General features: G+C 34.6%; 1 protein-coding gene across 1 annotated transcript; it reads left to right on the forward strand.

Moving 5' to 3' along the window:
• The first annotated feature begins 2,974 nt into the window (after positions 1 to 2,974).
• Positions 2,975 to 6,020, forward strand: LOC130648893 (uncharacterized). The gene is made up of 3 exons (XM_057455019.1): positions 2,975 to 4,164; positions 4,278 to 5,328; positions 5,515 to 6,020. Exons 2-3 carry the CDS (start codon positions 4,404 to 4,406, stop codon positions 6,015 to 6,017), a joined length of 1,428 nt encoding a protein of 475 aa, XP_057311002.1. The 5' UTR covers positions 2,975 to 4,164; positions 4,278 to 4,403; the 3' UTR covers positions 6,018 to 6,020.
• The last annotated feature ends 14,470 nt before the right edge of the window (positions 6,021 to 20,490 follow it).

Raw genomic sequence — 20,490 nt, forward strand, 5'->3', positions numbered from 1 at the left:
TCGCTCTCTCATACTTTTTTTTAGCACAAGACATTTTTAGTTTGTTTACTACGTCGAGACAACACAAAGGCGAAACTGCAGACCAAAAATTAATAAGAAACAAATTCTCTTTTTATGTAATATTTGCGTCAAAGCAAAAAGGCCTGGAAACGAAGTCAACTCCATTTGTTATGCAAATTATGTATCTTATCTTATATATACTCTTATTCACACTGATGCAATTCAACCATTTAAAATAAAACAAATACAAAGTTAAAAAAAGGTGAAGAAAACTAAAATAAAATGCTAAGTCTCAAAAAAATTGAGACAATCGTGGACATAAAATATGAGACACATCAGAAATTCATATAAAATTGGAGTTTGTCACTCCCCCTCCCCCAATCTCAATGCTGTGAAGTCAAAACATCTGCCAAATGCAAGTCTAATGCAAAAAAAAAGTATTAGCAGGGGGTTTGATCACACATGATCTTGTCTTTGGAGAGTAACGACTCCACTTATTACCTGAGTTAAAAACAAAGAATAGCACAGTTGAACAGAAAATGGTCAAAGTTTACTTTAGGAAGATAGGGATGTCTAGTTTCTGCTGATGATCGTCCGCGGACCTCTTCGAGGTGACCCAGCTAGACATCCAGGGTACTTAGGTTCAGAAGTATGGGTCGAAACCTACCTGCCCTTGTTTAAAGTTCTGTTCATCTTTTCAAATGTGTTGTGTCCTTTTTATTTTTTTATATATATTTTTAATTAATTCCTTGTAAAAAGGGAGAATTGTGCTTTTAGAGGCATTTTCTGTAGAGGAGTAGTGAAGTATTCAGCAATAGACAGATAGTACTGTCACGCAAGGGGTCAATAGGTAGAGTTGTGGGATGGCATGAAAAACATGCCTGCTGAGCCTGCAAAAAAGTTGGCAGCCCCAACCCAATTGTTGTCTGTCGCTCCCACCAAGCTTAAGCTGGCCCGTGGGATTTTTATGGTCTACAACAAAGTTAAATTTTTTAACAATGATACCCCCAACGATATAGACCCTGACTGTATTTGGACTACCCCTCCGGATATCGATTTCGTTATTACTAACTCCTATGTCCTTCCTGGTACCTGTGATTCTTTGTTACTCCCTTCCACTAGGCATTGGACATTAAAACCGTGTAAAGTTGTTTTGCAAGATGTGCTAGCTGTTAATTCCACTGAAAAGTCTCGGCTGCCGAAAGCTAACCCGGATAACTCCCACAGTGTTCTTTCTCAGCAATGAACAGAGCCTGACCATCTTAGCACTATGAAATGGAAACAACCTATTGCTTGGCCGAAGTCAATTGACACAAAATTGTGGAATTCCCTTGATGATGCAGTTTTCCACAATCTTCTAGGCTCTTACCCATTGTCAAAAAAAGTGGAGCTGTTGGAATCAACAATTTACTACCATGCGTCTCACCTGTTTGGTTTAAGGTCACTTCCCCAGCACAACCTATCAGGTTTGAACAGGAGAGCTTTACGCAGCATCAGTTTGGTGAACGAGAAGAACAATCTACTTCGAACTCTTAAGAGCACATCCGACCTAGTTGAGAAAAGCAACATGCAAAACCTTTTAGATGATATAAAGGCCAAGTTAAGGTTACTTCGCAGAGGTGAGCGGAACAGGAAAAAACGTTGGAAAATCTCGAATGTACGCCGGGCTTTCTCTAAGATTCCTTATCAGGCTGGGAAAAATATTTTAGATCCTAAATGTTCAATAAAACTTGAAGTTGCCCAGGATGAAATGGATTCACACAAACATACAACCTTGAACGATCCTTCACGCCATATACCTCTTTCAGATCTCCCTGGATTGCCTTCACCACCAAATGTAGTCTCAGCTTTGATTCTTCCAAGCTAAAGTTCAAGGATTTCCAAGCTGTCCTACATTCTCGTAGAAATGCTTCTTCTCCTGCGCTGAACCAAATTCCTTACACAGTATATAAGAATTGTCCTGACATTGCATCCTTTCTGTTTAACATTTTTCAAGCTTGTCTAAAGAAGTCTGTTATTCCTGTGCAATGGAGAATTACATAGAAGTTTACATACCTAAAAGCAACACTCCTTGTCCATCCAATGTTGAAGGAAAGCTCTTTTTTAGTATGATTTCCAAACGGTTAGAATCGCATATTATAAAGAAAAACAACTTCATTAATACTTCCATTCAAAAAGTTTGTATCGAAAAAGTTCCGGGTTGCTGGGAACACATGTCTCTTGTTTGGTCCACACTTAAGAATGCGAAGGCACAACATTCTTCACTTTCAGCCATATGGCTTGATATTGCTAATGCGTACCCTTCAGTTCCGCACAAGCTGATTTTTATGGCTCTCAGACGCTATGGTGTACCAGAATCCTGGATAGGGCTCATACAGCTATACTACGACAGCCTGTGGAGTAAGTCTTTTTCGGCTTCTGCTCCATCCAGTTGGCATCAACACTGTAGGGGAATTTTTATCGGCTGTACACTTCCCATTATACTATTTCTTGCAGCTTTAAACGTTATTATTGAATATGTGTTTGTTACCCCCAGCCTTATTGATACTGAAGGTAATAAAAATAAAATCCCCGACCAACCCCCAATAAAAGCTTTTATGGATTATATATTCTTAATGTCCACGCCAATTCCAATTACTCAAAATTTATTAAACAGGTGTACAACAGCTCTTGATTGGGTAGGCATATTGTTTAGGCCTTCTAAATCACGCAGCATTGTTATTGATAAGGGAAAAGTCGTCCAAAGTTCACCGTTTACAGTTGGCAGCAAAAAATTCCATCCATTCATTCTAATCCAATTAGGTTTTTAGGCAGAACCATTAACTCATCCTTGTCTGATTCTGCTGCAATACAAGAATTTCTAAATGATGCCGAAGACAAACTTATAACTATAGGCAGGTCCTTTCATAAAGGGGTCCATAAGGTTTGGTTTTTGCACCATCTGTTAATTCCCAGAATCCGCTGGCCGTTCTCTATCTACTATCACAAAACTAGAGCAAAGATTTTCTTTTTTCATTAGGAAATGGTTAAAACTACATCATTCAATTTCCAACATTTCTTTATATTCCTCGACATCGCCTTGTCCTCTTCCCCTGAAAAGTCTTGCATGTGTTCTCAAATCTGCCAAAATCAGTGGACATCTGTTACTAAGAGATTCTGTCGACCCTTGTGTGTCTAAGTGCGTACCAGATTTAAAAGCTGGAAATTGGAAAGTTAGTGAGGCAGTTCTTTCGGCGGATAGTCAGCTCAATTTCACAAGGATTTTAAGTTTGCATCAGACTGGTCGAGCTGGCTTAGGGCTCTTAGACCACAAAAATATTCTACCAAAAGGCACTTATGCTTACCGAAAGCTTGTTTCCAATAATAGAAGATATTTACCATGCCAGAGCTGTACAGTTGCATTTGCAAGGCAATTGGACAAAATGGTGCTCTTATGTGAAAAATGATTTGTCTTAGAGAACAATTCTTTCATTGCCACGATGTCTAACTTCCTTATAGGGGCAACCTACGACACCCTTCCCTCTTCAACCAATCTTGTGAGATGGGGAATTGAGAAAGACAAAAGTTGCATTCTGTGCAAGAAACCATCCTCAAATGTCTCTCACATATTGGGTGCCTGTAGGACCTCCCTTACGCAGGGTAGATACACATACCGTCACGACTCGGTTTTAATAGCTTTTGGTAAAGGCATTAAAAGAGTTTTTGGTGAGTGAGCCTGATTTCAAAAAGTCATATGCTAATAAAAAAACCATGTATTTTTTGCTTAATTTCGTCATCATTTGCTACCTTTTGTGTTTTTCCATTTAGAACTTCACCGTTTATCTTCGAAAAACCAAATAATACAAACAAAAAATGATAACGACGTGCAACATACAGATGTTAACCTAGATTCTCAGGTTAGGCTTGTATTTGTTAAGGGTGCATTGTTAATAGCTGAGTTGTAAATTATTCTAAATTTGTATATTTGTTAAGGGTGCATTGTTAATAGCTGAGTTGTAAATTATTCTAAATTTGTGAACTAATGTTGTAGAAAAAATGTAAATATATATATATATATGCATTGCCTTAATTTAGGATAAAACATTTCTGCTTATTGATCACACACTAATTGAGATTGATGAATCAACGTGTAATGATCATCATGATCCAGATGACAATTGTGTGGTAACATCCTTTGTTATAATTTGGTCTTCAAATTACATGTTTGCAATAATTTACATATTTTATAATGCATATAAAGTATGCCAACTCTTAGCTATGTTGCACTTGATTTACAGAATGAAGAAACTGCAACGGAATTGTGGGAAGATCCTGAAGCAGAACCAGAGGACGACTTTAATGTTGTTGTTGGTCAACATGCTAACCATCATACCACAAAATTCATCACTTTGGTACTGCAAGCAATGTTCATTTTGCAAGTTCATATTTTTCTCTCTGATAACACATTGGAAAGTATTTTAGGTTTTTCAAAACTGATTTGTTTATTGCTCAACAAAATGTTTGGTTTACACATTCTTGATGAAATATTGGAAAGATTTCCAAATTCATTATACATGGCTCGACAATATCTGGCTCTGAATCGGGATTCTTTTACAAAGTTTGTTGTGTGCACGTCATGTCAATCTCTGTATTCTTATAATCAATGCTGGAAAAAAGAAATCACTGGTAGAAAGACAAGCAGCAAATGTAGTCATGTGAAATTCCCTAATCACCCATTTCCTGCCTACAGGAAACCTTGCAACAATATTTTAATGAAAGTAGTTGTATCCTTTGAAAAAAATATAAACTTATACCCAAAGAAGGTTTATGCTTATCGGAGTATAAAGACTGGCCTGGAAGAGTTGCTAGCACGTCCAGGTTTCTTGGAATTATTATTTACTAAACCTGATGAACATGTCAAAATGTCAGATATTTTTGATGGACAGATTTGGAAAAGTTTTCAGGACAGCATAGGGGAATTATATTTTGCAGATAAAAGAAATTTGGGCGTTATGCTAAACCTAGATTGGTTTAATCCGTATAAAAACAGAGAGCATAGTGTTGGTGTAATTTACCTGTCAATTTTAAATTTACCAAGACAACATCGATTGCTGTGGAAAAACACACTCATCATAGGTATTATTCCTGGTCCAAAAGAGCCAAATCTTCACATTAATTCTTTTATCAAACCAATGGTTGATGAGCTTTTACTATATTGGGATGGTGTGATTATGAAAGAGCCAAGTAGCATTGGTTATTCTTTATATAAAATTGCTTTAATATCAATATCAAATGATATTCCTGCTACTCGAAAGTTTGGTGGCTTTTTGAATTTCAATGCAAAGTCAGGTGAGAATTTTTATTTTGCTAAATTTCCATTTCTAAATAAAAAAATAATTCTTTTTAAATCAGAGCATTAAATTTTTATTATGACATGCATGTTATTTTTGACCAAAAATATTTATTTTAACAGTTTTACAGTTGGAGCACTTGTTAGCTCACGAGACAAAATAATTATGTTTGTTGTGATTTTAGGGTGCAGTAAGTGTTTGAAAGTATTCAACAAAGTTGGTGACTTCACTGATTATTCTGGATCTGATGTTGATGCCTGGGGATTGCGAACTGGAATAAATCACAAAAGATACGCCCTTCATGCTGCCAATGCCAATACGAAAAGTGAATGTGAAAAAAGACAAAGAGAACACGGAGCCCGTTACAGCGAACTCCATAGATTGCCATACTATGATCCAGTCAGAATGCATACAATTGATCCTATGCATAATCTTTATTTGGGTACAGCAAAACATGTTTTTAAAACTTGGATTGAAATTGGGGTTTTAACATCAGATAAACTGAAATGTATTGACGACAAAATGAAAAAGGTAAAAGTTCCAACTGATGTTGGTAGAATACCAGGTTGGTTGCATTTGCTTGTTATATATCTTCAAATGTTTTTTATATATATACAAAATTTGTTCTTGTTTCGTAGCTCATTACTCTTGCACTTAAATATTTCTGATGTATTATATATATTGTGAATTTATAAAAAAGACATTTCGATTTTGTGTAAAAATAATATCTACATAATAGAGTGGTCCTTTTTATTTTCTAGGTAATATGTCAGATTGTTACAAAAGCATGAAGGCTGATGAGTGGCGCCATTGGACACACATCTATTCATGCTTCTGTTTAAAAGATGTAATACCAGATAATCATTTAAACATGTGGTTGATCTTTGTAGCAGCTTGCAATAAAATCTGCACACGAAGTATAACTGCAGGTGACATTTATCAAGCGCATACTTTTTTGTATGTTTATTGGCATATTTGCAAATCTATGTGGAAAGTTATGGTGTACTCCAAATATGCATCTTCACCTCCACTTAAAAGATTGTTTGCTGGATTACGGACCTGTGTATGCATTTTGGTGTTTTAGTTATGAACGTTTCAATGGAATTTTAGGTTCATACCATGTAAATAATCATGACATAACAATCCAACTAATGCGCAAATTTATAATTGGTTGTCAGGTTAGAGCTTTTAACCTATTGGAGGATGACTTCACTGATATGCTAAAATTGTCGTCTGACAAAGAGACCGTGCATTCCCAGGAATCACTCCTAAAGCTCCAAAAAGTTCGTGACAGTGATAAAGTTGTTGGTACTGAACTCGAGTTTACAGGCTGCGAAGAGAAACTCAGCAAAGCCACTCAGTTTAGTTTACCAGGACATCAAATAGATGAGTTAACTAAGTTGTTTTCATCTCTTTATCGACATATGGATATCAAAAGAGTGTCACGATTTATTGTGCAAATAAAAAGAGTCATGCTGGGTAATGAAGTTATTTGTTCAAAGCATTACATTCGGAGCAATGGACATGGATCATTTTTAAAGGCAAGATATAATCATGGTGATTATTTTGACTTTGAGCCAAAAGAATTAGGACCAGCCGTTGTGAATGGTATATATGAAATTAAAGTTGTTTTTTCTGATCGTGTTGTGAATCATATTGTTGTTGATGTGAGCTGGTTTAAGAAACACGTGCAGTATAACTTTTTTGGTGTGAACTCTCCCATGAAAGTATGGTGTACTGAAATTGATAAAAGATCGTTGATACCACTAAAGTTTGTGCATGGACGTATATTGGTGTTAAAGGAACAGATAAGAATAAGCAAGCAACATGTTGATATTGTTAAAGTTTGCATAAGTTTGCCTTCTAAGTCATTGTAATATTAATTTTTGTTATTCACAGATTTTTTAACGACTAATGTCTAATTTTTTGTATATACATATTTTTGTCGACAAGAAAAAATTTCATAAAAATTTTGCATTGTTTCTATTTTAATATAACATCCATTGTGTTTATTTATAATGCTAAAACGTGCTTGCAGCAAGTATTTGGTTGAGCCTTGAGCTTATAAAATTTTGTTAATTTAAGCCTCAAATGTTTCTTAAAAAAATATTTTATTTACAAGGCTTATTTTTTTTTCATTTAGACTATGTATGTATGTCTTTTTTTTTATCAGGTGCTTAATATACATATTTTAGTACAACATAATGTATATTTATACATGCATAAAACCTGTTTCATTATGAGATTTTCTTGGATTGATAAAATTTGTGCTTCATTTTCTAGGTTGAAAAACATAAAAACTAAATAACAATGCTCGAACAACAGGAAAAGCAAGACTTAAACGACAGCGTGATTAGGTGAGTAAATCAATCTTATTTTGGCCGGATGCGCTTTTTGTTCTTATAAAACCTGTAATACTTATAAGCATATTCAGGCTCAGATAGGTATGTTTTTCTTGTGTTGTGGATATTTTAATTAGACAGTCTTTCTTTTTCCTTAAACACAGTAACACTTAATTAACCCCACTATACTGTCTAAACCTTGGAGGAAAGAATACGGATCCGTATAGTCTAAACTTAAAAAAAAAACATGTATTTGTTGTGCTTTATTGTTAGTACACGAAAGAGATCTTCGGAAAAGAGAGCTGAACGCAACAAAAAAAAAAAAAGAATGCGTCAGGAAAGAAAGAAAGCGGAATTTGACGCGGAAATGGAAAAAAAGATATTAATTGAAGAGAGAATTCGAGAACTAGAATTTCAGAACGCTGTTTTAAAAAGAAATGTGCCGAAAGTTAAAGCCACTACTAGCAGGGACATTTTATTGTGCTGTTCATCGAGATCGAGTATATACCGCACTCAGGATAAAAGCATAGCCATCACACGGACGCTCAATTTTAATGTCATTCAATTCTCAAAGTGTGACGTGCATATAAACGAAACTATAGGTGCTGGTGTTTTCGGGAATGTTTCGAAAGGATATGTTAAAAGCATCAAACAAGTTGTGGCGATCAAATGTTTATCCAACAATGTACGACCAATTGATGCGTACGCGGAATGCAAGAAGGGTATGTTGATGGCAGGTGATAAAGGCTTTCCCTATGTTTTTGGATTTTTGAAACCGAAATTCATCCTTCTTGAATTTGTTTGTGATGACTGTGGTTCATGTTCACCAACACTAAAGGAATTCATTCAGAGAGTACCTGCACCGTGTTCCAGTCATTTAAATGAAATTATATTTGGATTATGCTCCGCTGTTCACCAAATGCACGTTCGTGGTCTGTCACACAACGATATACATCCAGAAAATGTCCTTGTCCGTAATTCAACCACTGTAAAATTGATTGATCTGGGAAAGGCTACACTAGTCAGTGATCCAGCAAGATATGATATTGAACCAGGGTCTTCACAGCAAGTTAAATTTAACACCAAGCATCTATTTCTTGCACATGAGTTAAGGAATGTTAAAGGTTCTTACCAGTCGGTTCAATCAGATGTTTATTCATTAGGATACAACGTGGATTTAATCAGTCGATGTATAAAAAACATGAAAATAGCGTCTATCGCAAATGATATGATGTCTGAAGAACCAAGTAAAAGGCCTTCAATATCACGCTGCATAACCCGTTTTAAAAATATATTTGTAAATCCTTGTATATAGACTCTTTATAAGTAACAAGGTTAAGAAATCCACTTGATTAGTTATTGATGTGTTTTTTTTGAAGTCTTAAAATCTGAATGAAAGCGCTGGATGTTGCGTTACAACAATTTTCTTCTAAAGCTCTGAGTATTTGTATCTAAAATTAGAAGTAATTAACGGCTGGCGCAAGGGAAGGCTGCGTTAAAATTTGCTATTGTATTTGTTTTTTCTAAAGTTGGACGTGGTTGCTCTAGTGAAACTGTCCAAGCTTGTCGTCTCTGGGCGGAAAGAGCTGGCAGACAGACAAAACGCCTCGAGTGTTCGTGTCTAAAACTAGAAGTAATTAACGGCTGGCGCAAGGCAAGGCTGCGTTAAAATTTGTTTTTGTATTTGTTTTTTCTAAAGTTGGGACGTGGTTGCTCTAGTGAAACTGTCCAAGCTTGTCGTCTCTGGGCGGAAAGAACTGGCAGACAGACAAAACGCCTCGAGTGTTCGTGTCTAAAACTAGAAGTAATTCACTAACAGCTAGGGCAGGATGCATAAATTGAATCAAAATGAGAAAATTAAAAATAGGGATCTTAGGCTGGGTTTAAAATACGCTACGGTTATATAAAATAGCGCGTGTAAAATACGTAAAGAGAAAGTTCGACTGCGTAAAATTGATCTTTTTCTGCCGAAAATAAACTGAGAAAAATAATAAACGAACCCTGGGTTTAAGAAGCTCAACGAAATTATTACGTATATCATAGTATACTGTAAAGGTTTGCAAATCACTATTCACGTATACGTAAAACCTTGTGTATAACAAAAATATACGTAACCGTTTACGCCTATACGGAAATATACGAACATCGTGCACAGACTTTTCGTATATTTCCGCTTATTCGAGTATAATGAATTTATGACACGAAAATTATATTTACGTATACGGAGACATTTTGCGCAGTGACTCGTCTCCTTTAAATACCTGGTTTATCAATTTTACAGATAAAATATATAAAGCCTGAGCCAAGGTTGTCGTCCCTAAATGACAATTTTCTTGTATCAATAGGAAAAATCGCAAATACATAAAACTCGTCTGTTTTAAATGCCTGGTTTATCAATTTTAGGGACAAAATATAAGAACCTGAAACGAAATAGTTGAACCTAGTACAACTATCCTGCGTCAATTCGAAAAATTACAAACATATGAGATACTGGTCAATTTTAAATGCCTCGTTTATCAATTTTACGGCTGAAATATATAGAAACTGAGACGAGGTTGTCGTCCCAAAAGTGCAATTATCTTGTATCAATACGAAAAATCGCAAATATGTAACACTCGTCTCCTTTAAATGCCTGGTTAATCAATTTTAAAGATAAAATATATAGAACCTGAGCCAAGGTTGTCGATCCTAAATGACAATTATCTTGTATCAATACGAAAAATCGCAAATATGTATCACTCGTCTCTTTTAAATGCCTCGTTTATCAATTTTACGGCTAAAATATATAGAACCTGAGACGATGTTGTTGACCCTAACTGCTAATTATCTTGTATGAACACGAAAAATCGCAAATATATGAGACTAGTCACATTGAAATGCCTCGTTTATAAATTTTACGGCAATATTATATAGAACCTGGGACGAGGTTGTTAACCCTAAATAACAATTATCTTGTATCAATACAAAAATCGCAAATATATAACACTCGTCACTTTGAAATGCCTCGTTTATCAATTTTACGGCTAAAATATATAGAATCTGGGACGAGGTTGTCGTCCCTAAACGACAATTACCCTGTATCAATACGAAAAATCGCAAATATATGAGACTAGTCACATTGAAATGCCTTGTTTATAAATTTTACGGCTATATTATATAGAACCTGGGACGAGGTTGTTGACCCTAAATGACAATTATCTTGTATCAATACAAAAATCGCAAATATATAACACTCGTCTGTTTTAAATGCCTCGTTTATAAATTTTACGGCTATAATGTATAGAACCTGAGACAAGGTTGTCATCCCTAAATCACAATTTTCTTGCATCAATACGAAAAATGGCAAATACATGGCACTCGTCACTTTGAATTGCCTCGTTTATCAATTCAACGGGCGAAATATATACAACCTGAGACAAGGTTGTCGTCCCTTATACAACCTGAGACAAGGTTGTCGTCCCTAAAGTGCAATTATCTTGTATCAATACGAAAAATCGCAAATATGTAACACTCGTCTCCTTTAAATACCTGGTTTATTAAATTTACAGATAAAATATATAAAGCCTGAGCCAAGGTTGTCCTCCCTAAATGACAATTTTCTTGTATCAATACGAAAAATCGCAAATATGTAACACTCGTCTCCTTTAAATACCTGGTTTATTAAATTTACAGATAAAATATATAAAGCCTGAGCCAAGGTTGTCGTCCCTAAATGACAATTTTCTTGTATCAATACGAAAAATCGCAAATACATAAAACTTGTCTGTTTTAAATGCCTGGTTTATCAATTTTAGGGACAAAATATAAGAACCTGAAACGAAATAGTTGAGCCTAGTACAACTATCCTGCGTCAATTCGAAAAATTACAAACATATGAGATACTGGTCAATTTTAAATGCCTCGTTTATCAATTTTACGACGAAAACATATAGAACCTGAGACAAGGTTGTCGACCCTAAATGACAATTATCCTGTATCATTACGAAAAATCACAAATACATGACACTCGTCTCTTTGAAATGCCACGTTTATCAATTCCACGGCTAAGATATAAGACCGGAGACGAAGTTGTTGACCCTAAAGTACAATTATCATGTATCAATACAAAATGTCGGAAATATATGAGACACTCATCTCTTTTAAATGACTCGTTTATAGAATTTACGGCTAAAATATATAGAACCTGAAACGAGGTTGTCGTCCCTAAATGACAATTATCTTGCAACGATACGAAAAATCGCAAATATGTAACACTCGTCTCTTTTAAATGCCTCGTTTATCAATTTTACGGCTAAAATATATAGAACCTGAGACGATGCTGTTGACCCTGAGTGACAATTATCTTGTATCAATACGAAAAATCGCCAATATGTAACACTCGTCTCTTTTAAATGCCTGGTTTATCAATTTTACGACTAAAATATATAGAACCTGAGCCAAGGTTGTCGTTCCTTAATGACAATTTTCTTGTCCCAATACGAAAAATTGCAAATATATAACGCTCGTCTCTTTTAAATGCCTCGTTTATCAATTTTACGGCTAAAATATATAGAACCTGAGACGATGTTGTTGACCCTAACTGCTAATTATCTTGTATGAACACGAAAAATCGCAAATATATGAGACTAGTCACATTGAAATGCCTCGTTTATAAATTTTACGGCAATATTATATAGAACCTGGGACGAGGTTGTTGACCCTAAATGACAATTATCTTGTATCAATACAAAAATCGCAAATATATAACACTCGTCACTTTGAAATGCCTCGTTTATCAATTTTACGGCTATAATATATAGAACCTGGGACGAGGTTGTTGTCCCTAAACTACAATTATCCCGTATCAATACGAAAAATCGCAAATATAAGAGACACTCGTCAATTTCAAAGTCCTCGTTTATCAATTTTACGGCTAAAATATATAGAATCTGGGACGAGGTTGTCGTCCCTAAACTACAATTACCCTGTATCAATACGAAAAATCGCAAATATATGAGACTAGTCACATTGAATTGCCTCGTTTATCAATTTTACGGCTGAAATATATAGAACCTGAGACAAGGTTGTCGTCCCTAAATTACAAATTTCTTGCATCAATACAAAAAATCGCAAATATATAACGCTCGTCTCTTTTACATGCCTCGTTTATCAATTTTACGTCTAAATTATATAGAACCTCAGACGAGGTTGTTTACCCTAAATGACAATTATCTTGTATCAATACGAAGAATTGCAAATGTATGAGACACTCGCCACTTTGAAATGCCTCGTTTATCAATTTTACGGCTGGAATGTATAGAAGCTGAGACGAGATTTTTGACCCTGAATGACAATTATCTTGTATCAATACGAAAAATCGCAAATATATAACAGTCGTCTGTTTTAAATGCCTCGTTTATAAATTTTACGGCTAAAATATATAGAAACTGATACGAGGTTGTTGACCCTAAAGTACAATTATCTTGATCAATACGAAAAATCGCAAATACATGGCACACTTTCAAATGTCTCCTTTATCAATTTTACGGCTAAAATATATAGAAAGTTAGACGATGTTGTCGACCCTAAATGACAATTATCTTGTATTTATACGAAAAATCGCAAATACATGGCACACTTTGAAATGCCCCCTTTATCAATTCTGCGACTAAAATATATAGAACCTGAGACGAGGTTGTAGACCCTAAATGACAATTATCTTGTATCAATACGAAAAATCGCAAATACATGGCACACTTTGAAATGCCCCCTTTATCAATTCTGCGACTAAAATATATGGAACCTGAGACAAGGTTGTCGTCCCTAAATGAAAATTATCTTATATCAGTACGAAAAATGGCGAATATATAACACTCGTCTCTTTTAAATGCCTCGTTTATAAATTTTACGGCTAAAATATATAGAAACTGATACGAGGTTGTTGACCCTAAAGTACAGTTATCTTGATCAATACGAAAAATCGCAAATACATGGCACACTTTCAAATGTCTCCTTTATCAATTTTACGGCTAAAATATATAGAAAGTTAGACGATGTTGTCGACCCTAAATGACAATTATCTTGTATTTATACGAAAAATCGCAAATACATGGCACACTTTGAAATGCCCCCTTTATCAATTCTGCGACTAAAATATATAGAACCTGAGACGAGGTTGTGGACCCTAAATGACAATTATCTTGTATCAATACGAAAAATTGCAAATATATAACACTTGTCTCTTTTAAATGCCCTGTTTATCAATTATACGGCTAAAATATACAGAACCTGAGACAACGTTGTTGACCCTAAATGACAATTATCCTGTATCAACACGAAAAGTCGCAAATACATGATACTCGTCACTTTGAAATGCCTCGTTTATTAATTTTACGGCTAAAATATATAGAACCTGAGACGAGGTTGTCGACCATAAAGGACAATTATCCTGTATCAATACGAAAAATTGCAAGTATATAACACTTGTCTCTTTTAAATGCCCTGTTTATCAATTATACGGCTAAAATATACAGAACCTGAGACAACGTTGTTGACCCTAAATGACAATTATCCTGTATCAATACAAAAAATCGCAAATATATGATACTCGCCACTTTGAAATGCCGCGGTTATCAATCTTACGACTAAAATATGTAGAACCAGAGGCGTTGTTGACCCTAACGTACAATTATCTTTATCAATACGAAAAATCGCAAATACATGGCACACTTTGAAATGCCCCCTTTATCAATTATACGACTAAAATATATGGAACCTGAGAGGAGGTTGTCGTCCCTAAATAAAAATTATCTTGTATCAATACGAAAAATCGCAAATGTATAACACTCGTCTCTTTTAAATGCCTAGTTTCTCAATTTTACCACTAAAATATATGGATCCTGAGACAAGGTTGTCGTCCCTAAATGAAAATTATCTTGTATCAATACGAAAAATGGCGAATATATAACACTCGTCTCTTTTAAATGCCTCGTTTGTCAATTTTACGACTAAAATTTATGGAAACTGAGACGAGGTTGTCGTCCCTAAATAAAAATTATCTTGTATCAACACGAAAAATCGCAAATATATAAAATTTGTCTTTTTTAAATGCCTTTCAGACGGCTAAAATATATAGAAACTTAGACGATGTTGTCGACCCTAAATGACAATTATCTTGTATTTATACGAAAAATCGCAAGTATATGACACTCGTCACTTTGAAATGCCTTGTTTATCAATTATACGGCTAAAATATACAGAACCTGAGACAACGTTGTTGACCCTAAATGACAATTTTCTTGTATCAATACGAAAAATTGCAAATATATAACGCTCGTCTCTTTTAAATGCCTCGTTTATCAATTTTACGGCTAAAATATATGGAACCTGAGACAAGGTTGTCGTCCCTAAAGTGCAATTATCTTGTATCAATACGAAAAATCGCAAATATGTAACACTCGTCTCCTTTAAATACCTGGTTTATCAAATTTACAGATAAAATATATAAAGCCTGAGCCAAGGTTGTCGTCCCTAAATGACAATTTTCTTGTATCAATACGAAAAATCGCAAATACATAAAACTCGTCTGTTTTAAATGCCTGGTTTATCAATTTTAGGGACAAAATATAAGAACCTGAAACGAAATAGTTGAGCCTAGTACAACTATCCTGCGTCAATTCGAAAAATTACAAACATATGAGATACTGGTCAATTTTAAATGCCTCGTTTATCAATTTTACGACGAAAACATATAGAACCTGAGACAAGGTTGTCGACCCTAAATGACAATTATCCTGTATCATTACGAAAAATCACAAATACATGACACTCGTCTCTTTGAAATGCCACGTTTATCAATTCCACGGCTAAGATGTAAGACCGGAGACGAAGTTGTTGACCCTAAAGTACAATTATCATGTATCAATACAAAATGTCGGAAATATATGAGACACTCATCTCTTTTAAATGACTCGTTTATAGAATTTACGGCTAAAATATATAGAACCTGAAACGAGGTTGTCGTCCCTAAATGACAATTATCTTGCAACGATACGAAAAATCGCAAATATGTAACACTCGTCTCTTTTAAATGCCTCGTTTATCAATTTTACGGCTAAAATATATAGAACCTGAGACGATGTTGTTGACCCTGAGTGACAATTATCTTGTATCAATACGAAAAATCGCTAATATGTAACACTCGTCTCTTTTAAATGCCTGGTTTATCAATTTTACGACTAAAATATATAGAACCTGAGCCAAGGTTGTCGTTCCTTAATGACAATTTTCTTGTCCCAATACGAAAAATTGCAAATATATAACGCTCGTCTCTTTTAAATGCCTCGTTTATCAATTTTACGGCTAAAATATATAGAACCTGAGACGATGTTGTTGACCCTAACTGCTAATTATCTTGTATGAACACGAAAAATCGCAAATATATGAGACTAGTCACATTGAAATGCCTCGTTTATAAATTTTACGGCAATATTATATAGAACCTGGGACGAGGTTGTTGCCCCTAAATGACAATTATCTTGTATCAATACAAAAATCGCAAATATATAACACTCGTCACTTTGAAATGCCTCGTTTATCAATTTTACGGCTATAATATATAGAACCTGGGACGAGGTTGTTGTCCCTAAACTACAATTACCCTGTATCAATACGAAAAATCGCAAATATATGAGACTAGTCACATTGAAATGCCTCGTTTATCAATTTTACGGCTGAAATATATAGAACCTGAGACAAGGTTGTCGTCCCTAAATTACAAATTTCTTGCATCAATACAAAAAATCGCAAATATATAACGCTCGTCTCTTTTACATGCCTCGTTTATCAATTTTACGTCTAAATTATATAGCACCTCAGACGACGTTGTTTACCCTAAATGACAATTATCTTGTATCAATACGAAGAATTGCAAATGTATGAGACACTCGCCACTTTGAAATGCCTCGTTTATCAATTTTACGGCTGGAATGTATAGAAGCTGAGACGAGATTTTTGACCCTGAATGACAATTATCTTGTATCAATACGAAAAATCGCAAATATATAACAGTCGTCTGTTTTAAATGCCTCGTTTATAAATTTTACGGCTAAAATATATAGAAACTGATACGAGGTTGTTGACCCTAAAGTACAGTTATCTTGATCAATACGAAAAATCGCAAATACATGGCACACTTTCAAATGTCTCCTTTATCAATTTTACGGCTAAAATATATAGAAAGTTAGACGATGTTGTCGACCCTAAATGACAATTATCTTGTATTTATACGAAAAATCGCAAATACATGGCACACTTTGAAATGCCCCCTTTATCAATTCTGCGACTAAAATATATAGAACCTGAGACGAGGTTGTGGACCCTAAATGACAATTATCTTGTATCAATACGAAAAATTGCAAATATATAACACTTGTCTCTTTTAAATGCCCTGTTTATCAATTATACGGCTAAAATATACAGAACCTGAGACAACGTTGTTGACCCTAAATGACAATTATCCTGTATCAACACGAAAAGTCGCAAATACATGATACTCGTCACTTTGAAATGCCTCGTTTATTAATTTTACGGCTAAAATATATAGAACCTGAGACGAGGTTGTCGACCATAAAGGACAATTATCCTGTATCAATACGAAAAATTGCAAGTATATAACACTTGTCTCTTTTAAATGCCCTGTTTATCAATTATACGGCTAAAATATACAGAACCTGAGACAACGTTGTTGACCCTAAATGACAATTATCCTGTATCAATACAAAAAATCGCAAATATATGATACTCGCCACTTTGAAATGCCGCGGTTATCAATCTTACGACTAAAATATGTAGAACCAGAGGCGTTGTTGACCCTAACGTACAATTATCTTGATCAATACGAAAAATCGCAAATACATGGCACACTTTGAAATGCCCCCTTTATCAATTATACGACTAAAATATATGGAACCTGAGAGGAGGTTGTCGTCCCTAAATAAAAATTATCTTGTATCAATACGAAAAATCGCAAATGTATAACACTCGTCTCTTTTAAATGCCTAGTTTCTCAATTTCACCACTAAAATATATGGATCCTGAGACAAGGTTGTCGTCCCTAAATGAAAATTATCTTGTATCAATACGAAAAATGGCGAATATATAACACTCGTCTCTTTTAAATGCCTCGTTTGTCAATTTTACGACTAAAATTTATGGAAACTGAGACGAGGTTGTCGTCCCTAAATAAAAATTATCTTGTATCAACACGAAAAATCGCAAATATATAAAATTTGTCTTTTTTAAATGCCTTTCAGACGGCTAAAATATATAGAAACTTAGACGATGTTGTCGACCCTAAATGACAATTATCTTGTATTTATACGAAAAATCGCAAGTATATGACACTCGTCACTTTGAAATGCCTTGTTTATCAATTATACGGCTAAAATATACAGAACCTGAGACAACGTTGTTGACCCTAAATGACAATTTTCTTGTATCAATACGAAAAATTGCAAATATATAACGCTCGTCTCTTTTAAATGCCTCGTTTATCAATTTTACGGCTAAAATATATGGAACCTGAGACAAGGTTGTCGTCCCTAAAGTGCAATTATCTTGTATCAATACGAAAAATCGCAAATATGTAACACTCGTCTCCTTTAAATACCTGGTTTATCAAATTTACAGATAAAATATATAAAGCCTGAGCCAAGGTTGTCGTCCCTAAATGACAATTTTCTTGTATCAATACGAAAAATCGCAAATACATAAAACTCGTCTGTTTTAAATGCCTGGTTTATCAATTTTAGGGACAAAATATAAGAACCTGAAACGAAATAGTTGAGCCTAGTACAACTATCCTGCGTCAATTCGAAAAATTACAAACATATGAGATACTGGTCAATTTTAAATGCCTCGTTTATCAATTTTACGACGAAAACATATAGAACCTGAGACAAGGTTGTCGACCCTAAATGACAATTATCCTGTATCATTACGAAAAATCACAAATACATGACACTCGTCTCTTTGAAATGCCACGTTTATCAATTCCACGGCTAAGATATAAGACCGGAGACAAAGTTGTTGACCCTAAAGTACAATTATCATGTATCAATACAAAATGTCGGAAATATATGAGACACTCATCTCTTTTAAATGACTCGTTTATAGAATTTACGGCTAAAATATATAGAACCTGAAACGAGGTTGTCGTCCCTAAATGACAATTATCTTGCAACGATACGAAAAATCGCAAATATGTAACACTCGTCTCTTTTAAATGCCTCGTTTATCAATTTTACGGCTAAAATATATAGAACCTGAGACGATGTTGTTGACCCTGAGTGACAATTATCTTGTATCAATACGAAAAATCGCTAATATGTAACACTCGTCTCTTTTAAATGCCTGGTTTATCAATTTTACGACTAAAATATATAGAACCTGAGCCAAGGTTGTCGTTCCTTAATGACAATTTTCTTGTCCCAATACGAAAAATTGCAAATATATAACGCTCGTCTCTTTTAAATGCCTCGTTTATCAATTTTACGGCTAAAATATATAGAACCTGAGACGATGTTGTTGACCCTAACTGCTAATTATCTTGTATGAACACGAAAAATCGCAAATATATGAGACTAGTCACATTGAAATGCCTCGTTTATAAATTTTACGGCAATATTATATAGAACCTGGGACGAGGTTGTTGCCCCTAAATGACAATTATCTTGTATCAATACAAAAATCGCAAATATATAACACTCGTCACTTTGAAATGCCTCGTTTATCAATTTTACGGCTATAATATATAGAACCTGGGACGAGGTTGTTGTCCCTAAACTACAATTACCCTGTATCAATACGAAAAATCGCAAATATATGAGACTAGTCACATTGAAATGCCTCGTTTATCAATTTTACGGCTGAAATATATAGAACCTGAGACAAGGTTGTCGTCCCTAAATTACAAATTTCTTGCATCAATACAAAAAATCGCAAATATATAACGCTCGTCTCTTTTACATGCCTCGTTTATCAATTTTACGTCTAAATTATATAGCACCTCAGACGAGGTTGTTTACCCTAAATGACAATTATCTTGTATCAATACGAAGAATTGCAAATGTATGAGACACTCGCCACTTTGAAATGCCTCGTTTATCAATTTTACGGCTGGAATGTATAGAAGCTGAGACGAGATTTTTGACCCTGAATGACAATTATCTTGTATCAATACGAAAAATCGCAAATATATAACAGTCGTCTGTTTTAAATGCCTCGTTTATAAATTTTACGGCTAAAATATATAGAAACTGATACGAGGTTGTTGACCCTAAAGTACAGTTATCTTGATCAATACGAAAAATCGCAAATACATGGCACACTTTCAAATGTCTCCTTTATCAATTTTACGGCTAAAATATATAGAAAGTTAGACGATGTTGTCGACCCTAAATGACAATTATCTTGTATTTATACGAAAAATCGCAAATACATGGCACACTTTGAAATGCCCCCTTTATCAATTCTGCGACTAAAATATATAGAACCTGAGACGAGGTTGTGGACCCTAAATGACAATTATCTTGTATCAATACGAAAAATTGCAAATATATAACACTTGTCTCTTTTAAATGCCCTGTTTATCAATTATACGACTAAAATATACAGAACCTGAGACAACGTTGTTGACCCTAAATGACAATTATCCTGTATCAACACGAAAAGTCGCAAATACATGATACTCGTCACTTTGAAATGCCTCGTTTATTAATTTTACGGCTAAAATATATAGAACCTGAGACGAGGTTGTCGACCATAAAGGACAATTATCC

The sequence above is a fragment of the Hydractinia symbiolongicarpus genome, chromosome 1 (genome assembly GCF_029227915.1).
Source record: "Hydractinia symbiolongicarpus strain clone_291-10 chromosome 1, HSymV2.1, whole genome shotgun sequence".
NCBI classification, from domain to species: Eukaryota; Metazoa; Cnidaria; class Hydrozoa; order Anthoathecata; family Hydractiniidae; genus Hydractinia; species Hydractinia symbiolongicarpus.

Excerpts from the sequence above, each read along its gene's own strand:
- LOC130648893 (XM_057455019.1), top strand. The coding sequence starts at position 4,404 with ATGTTCATTTTGCAAGTTCATATTTTTCTCTCTGATAACACATTGGAA. Across the intron at positions 5,329-5,514 it reads GAATTTCAATGCAAAGTCAG|GGTGCAGTAAGTGTTTGAAA; the intron begins GTGAGAATTTTT and ends TTGTGATTTTAG.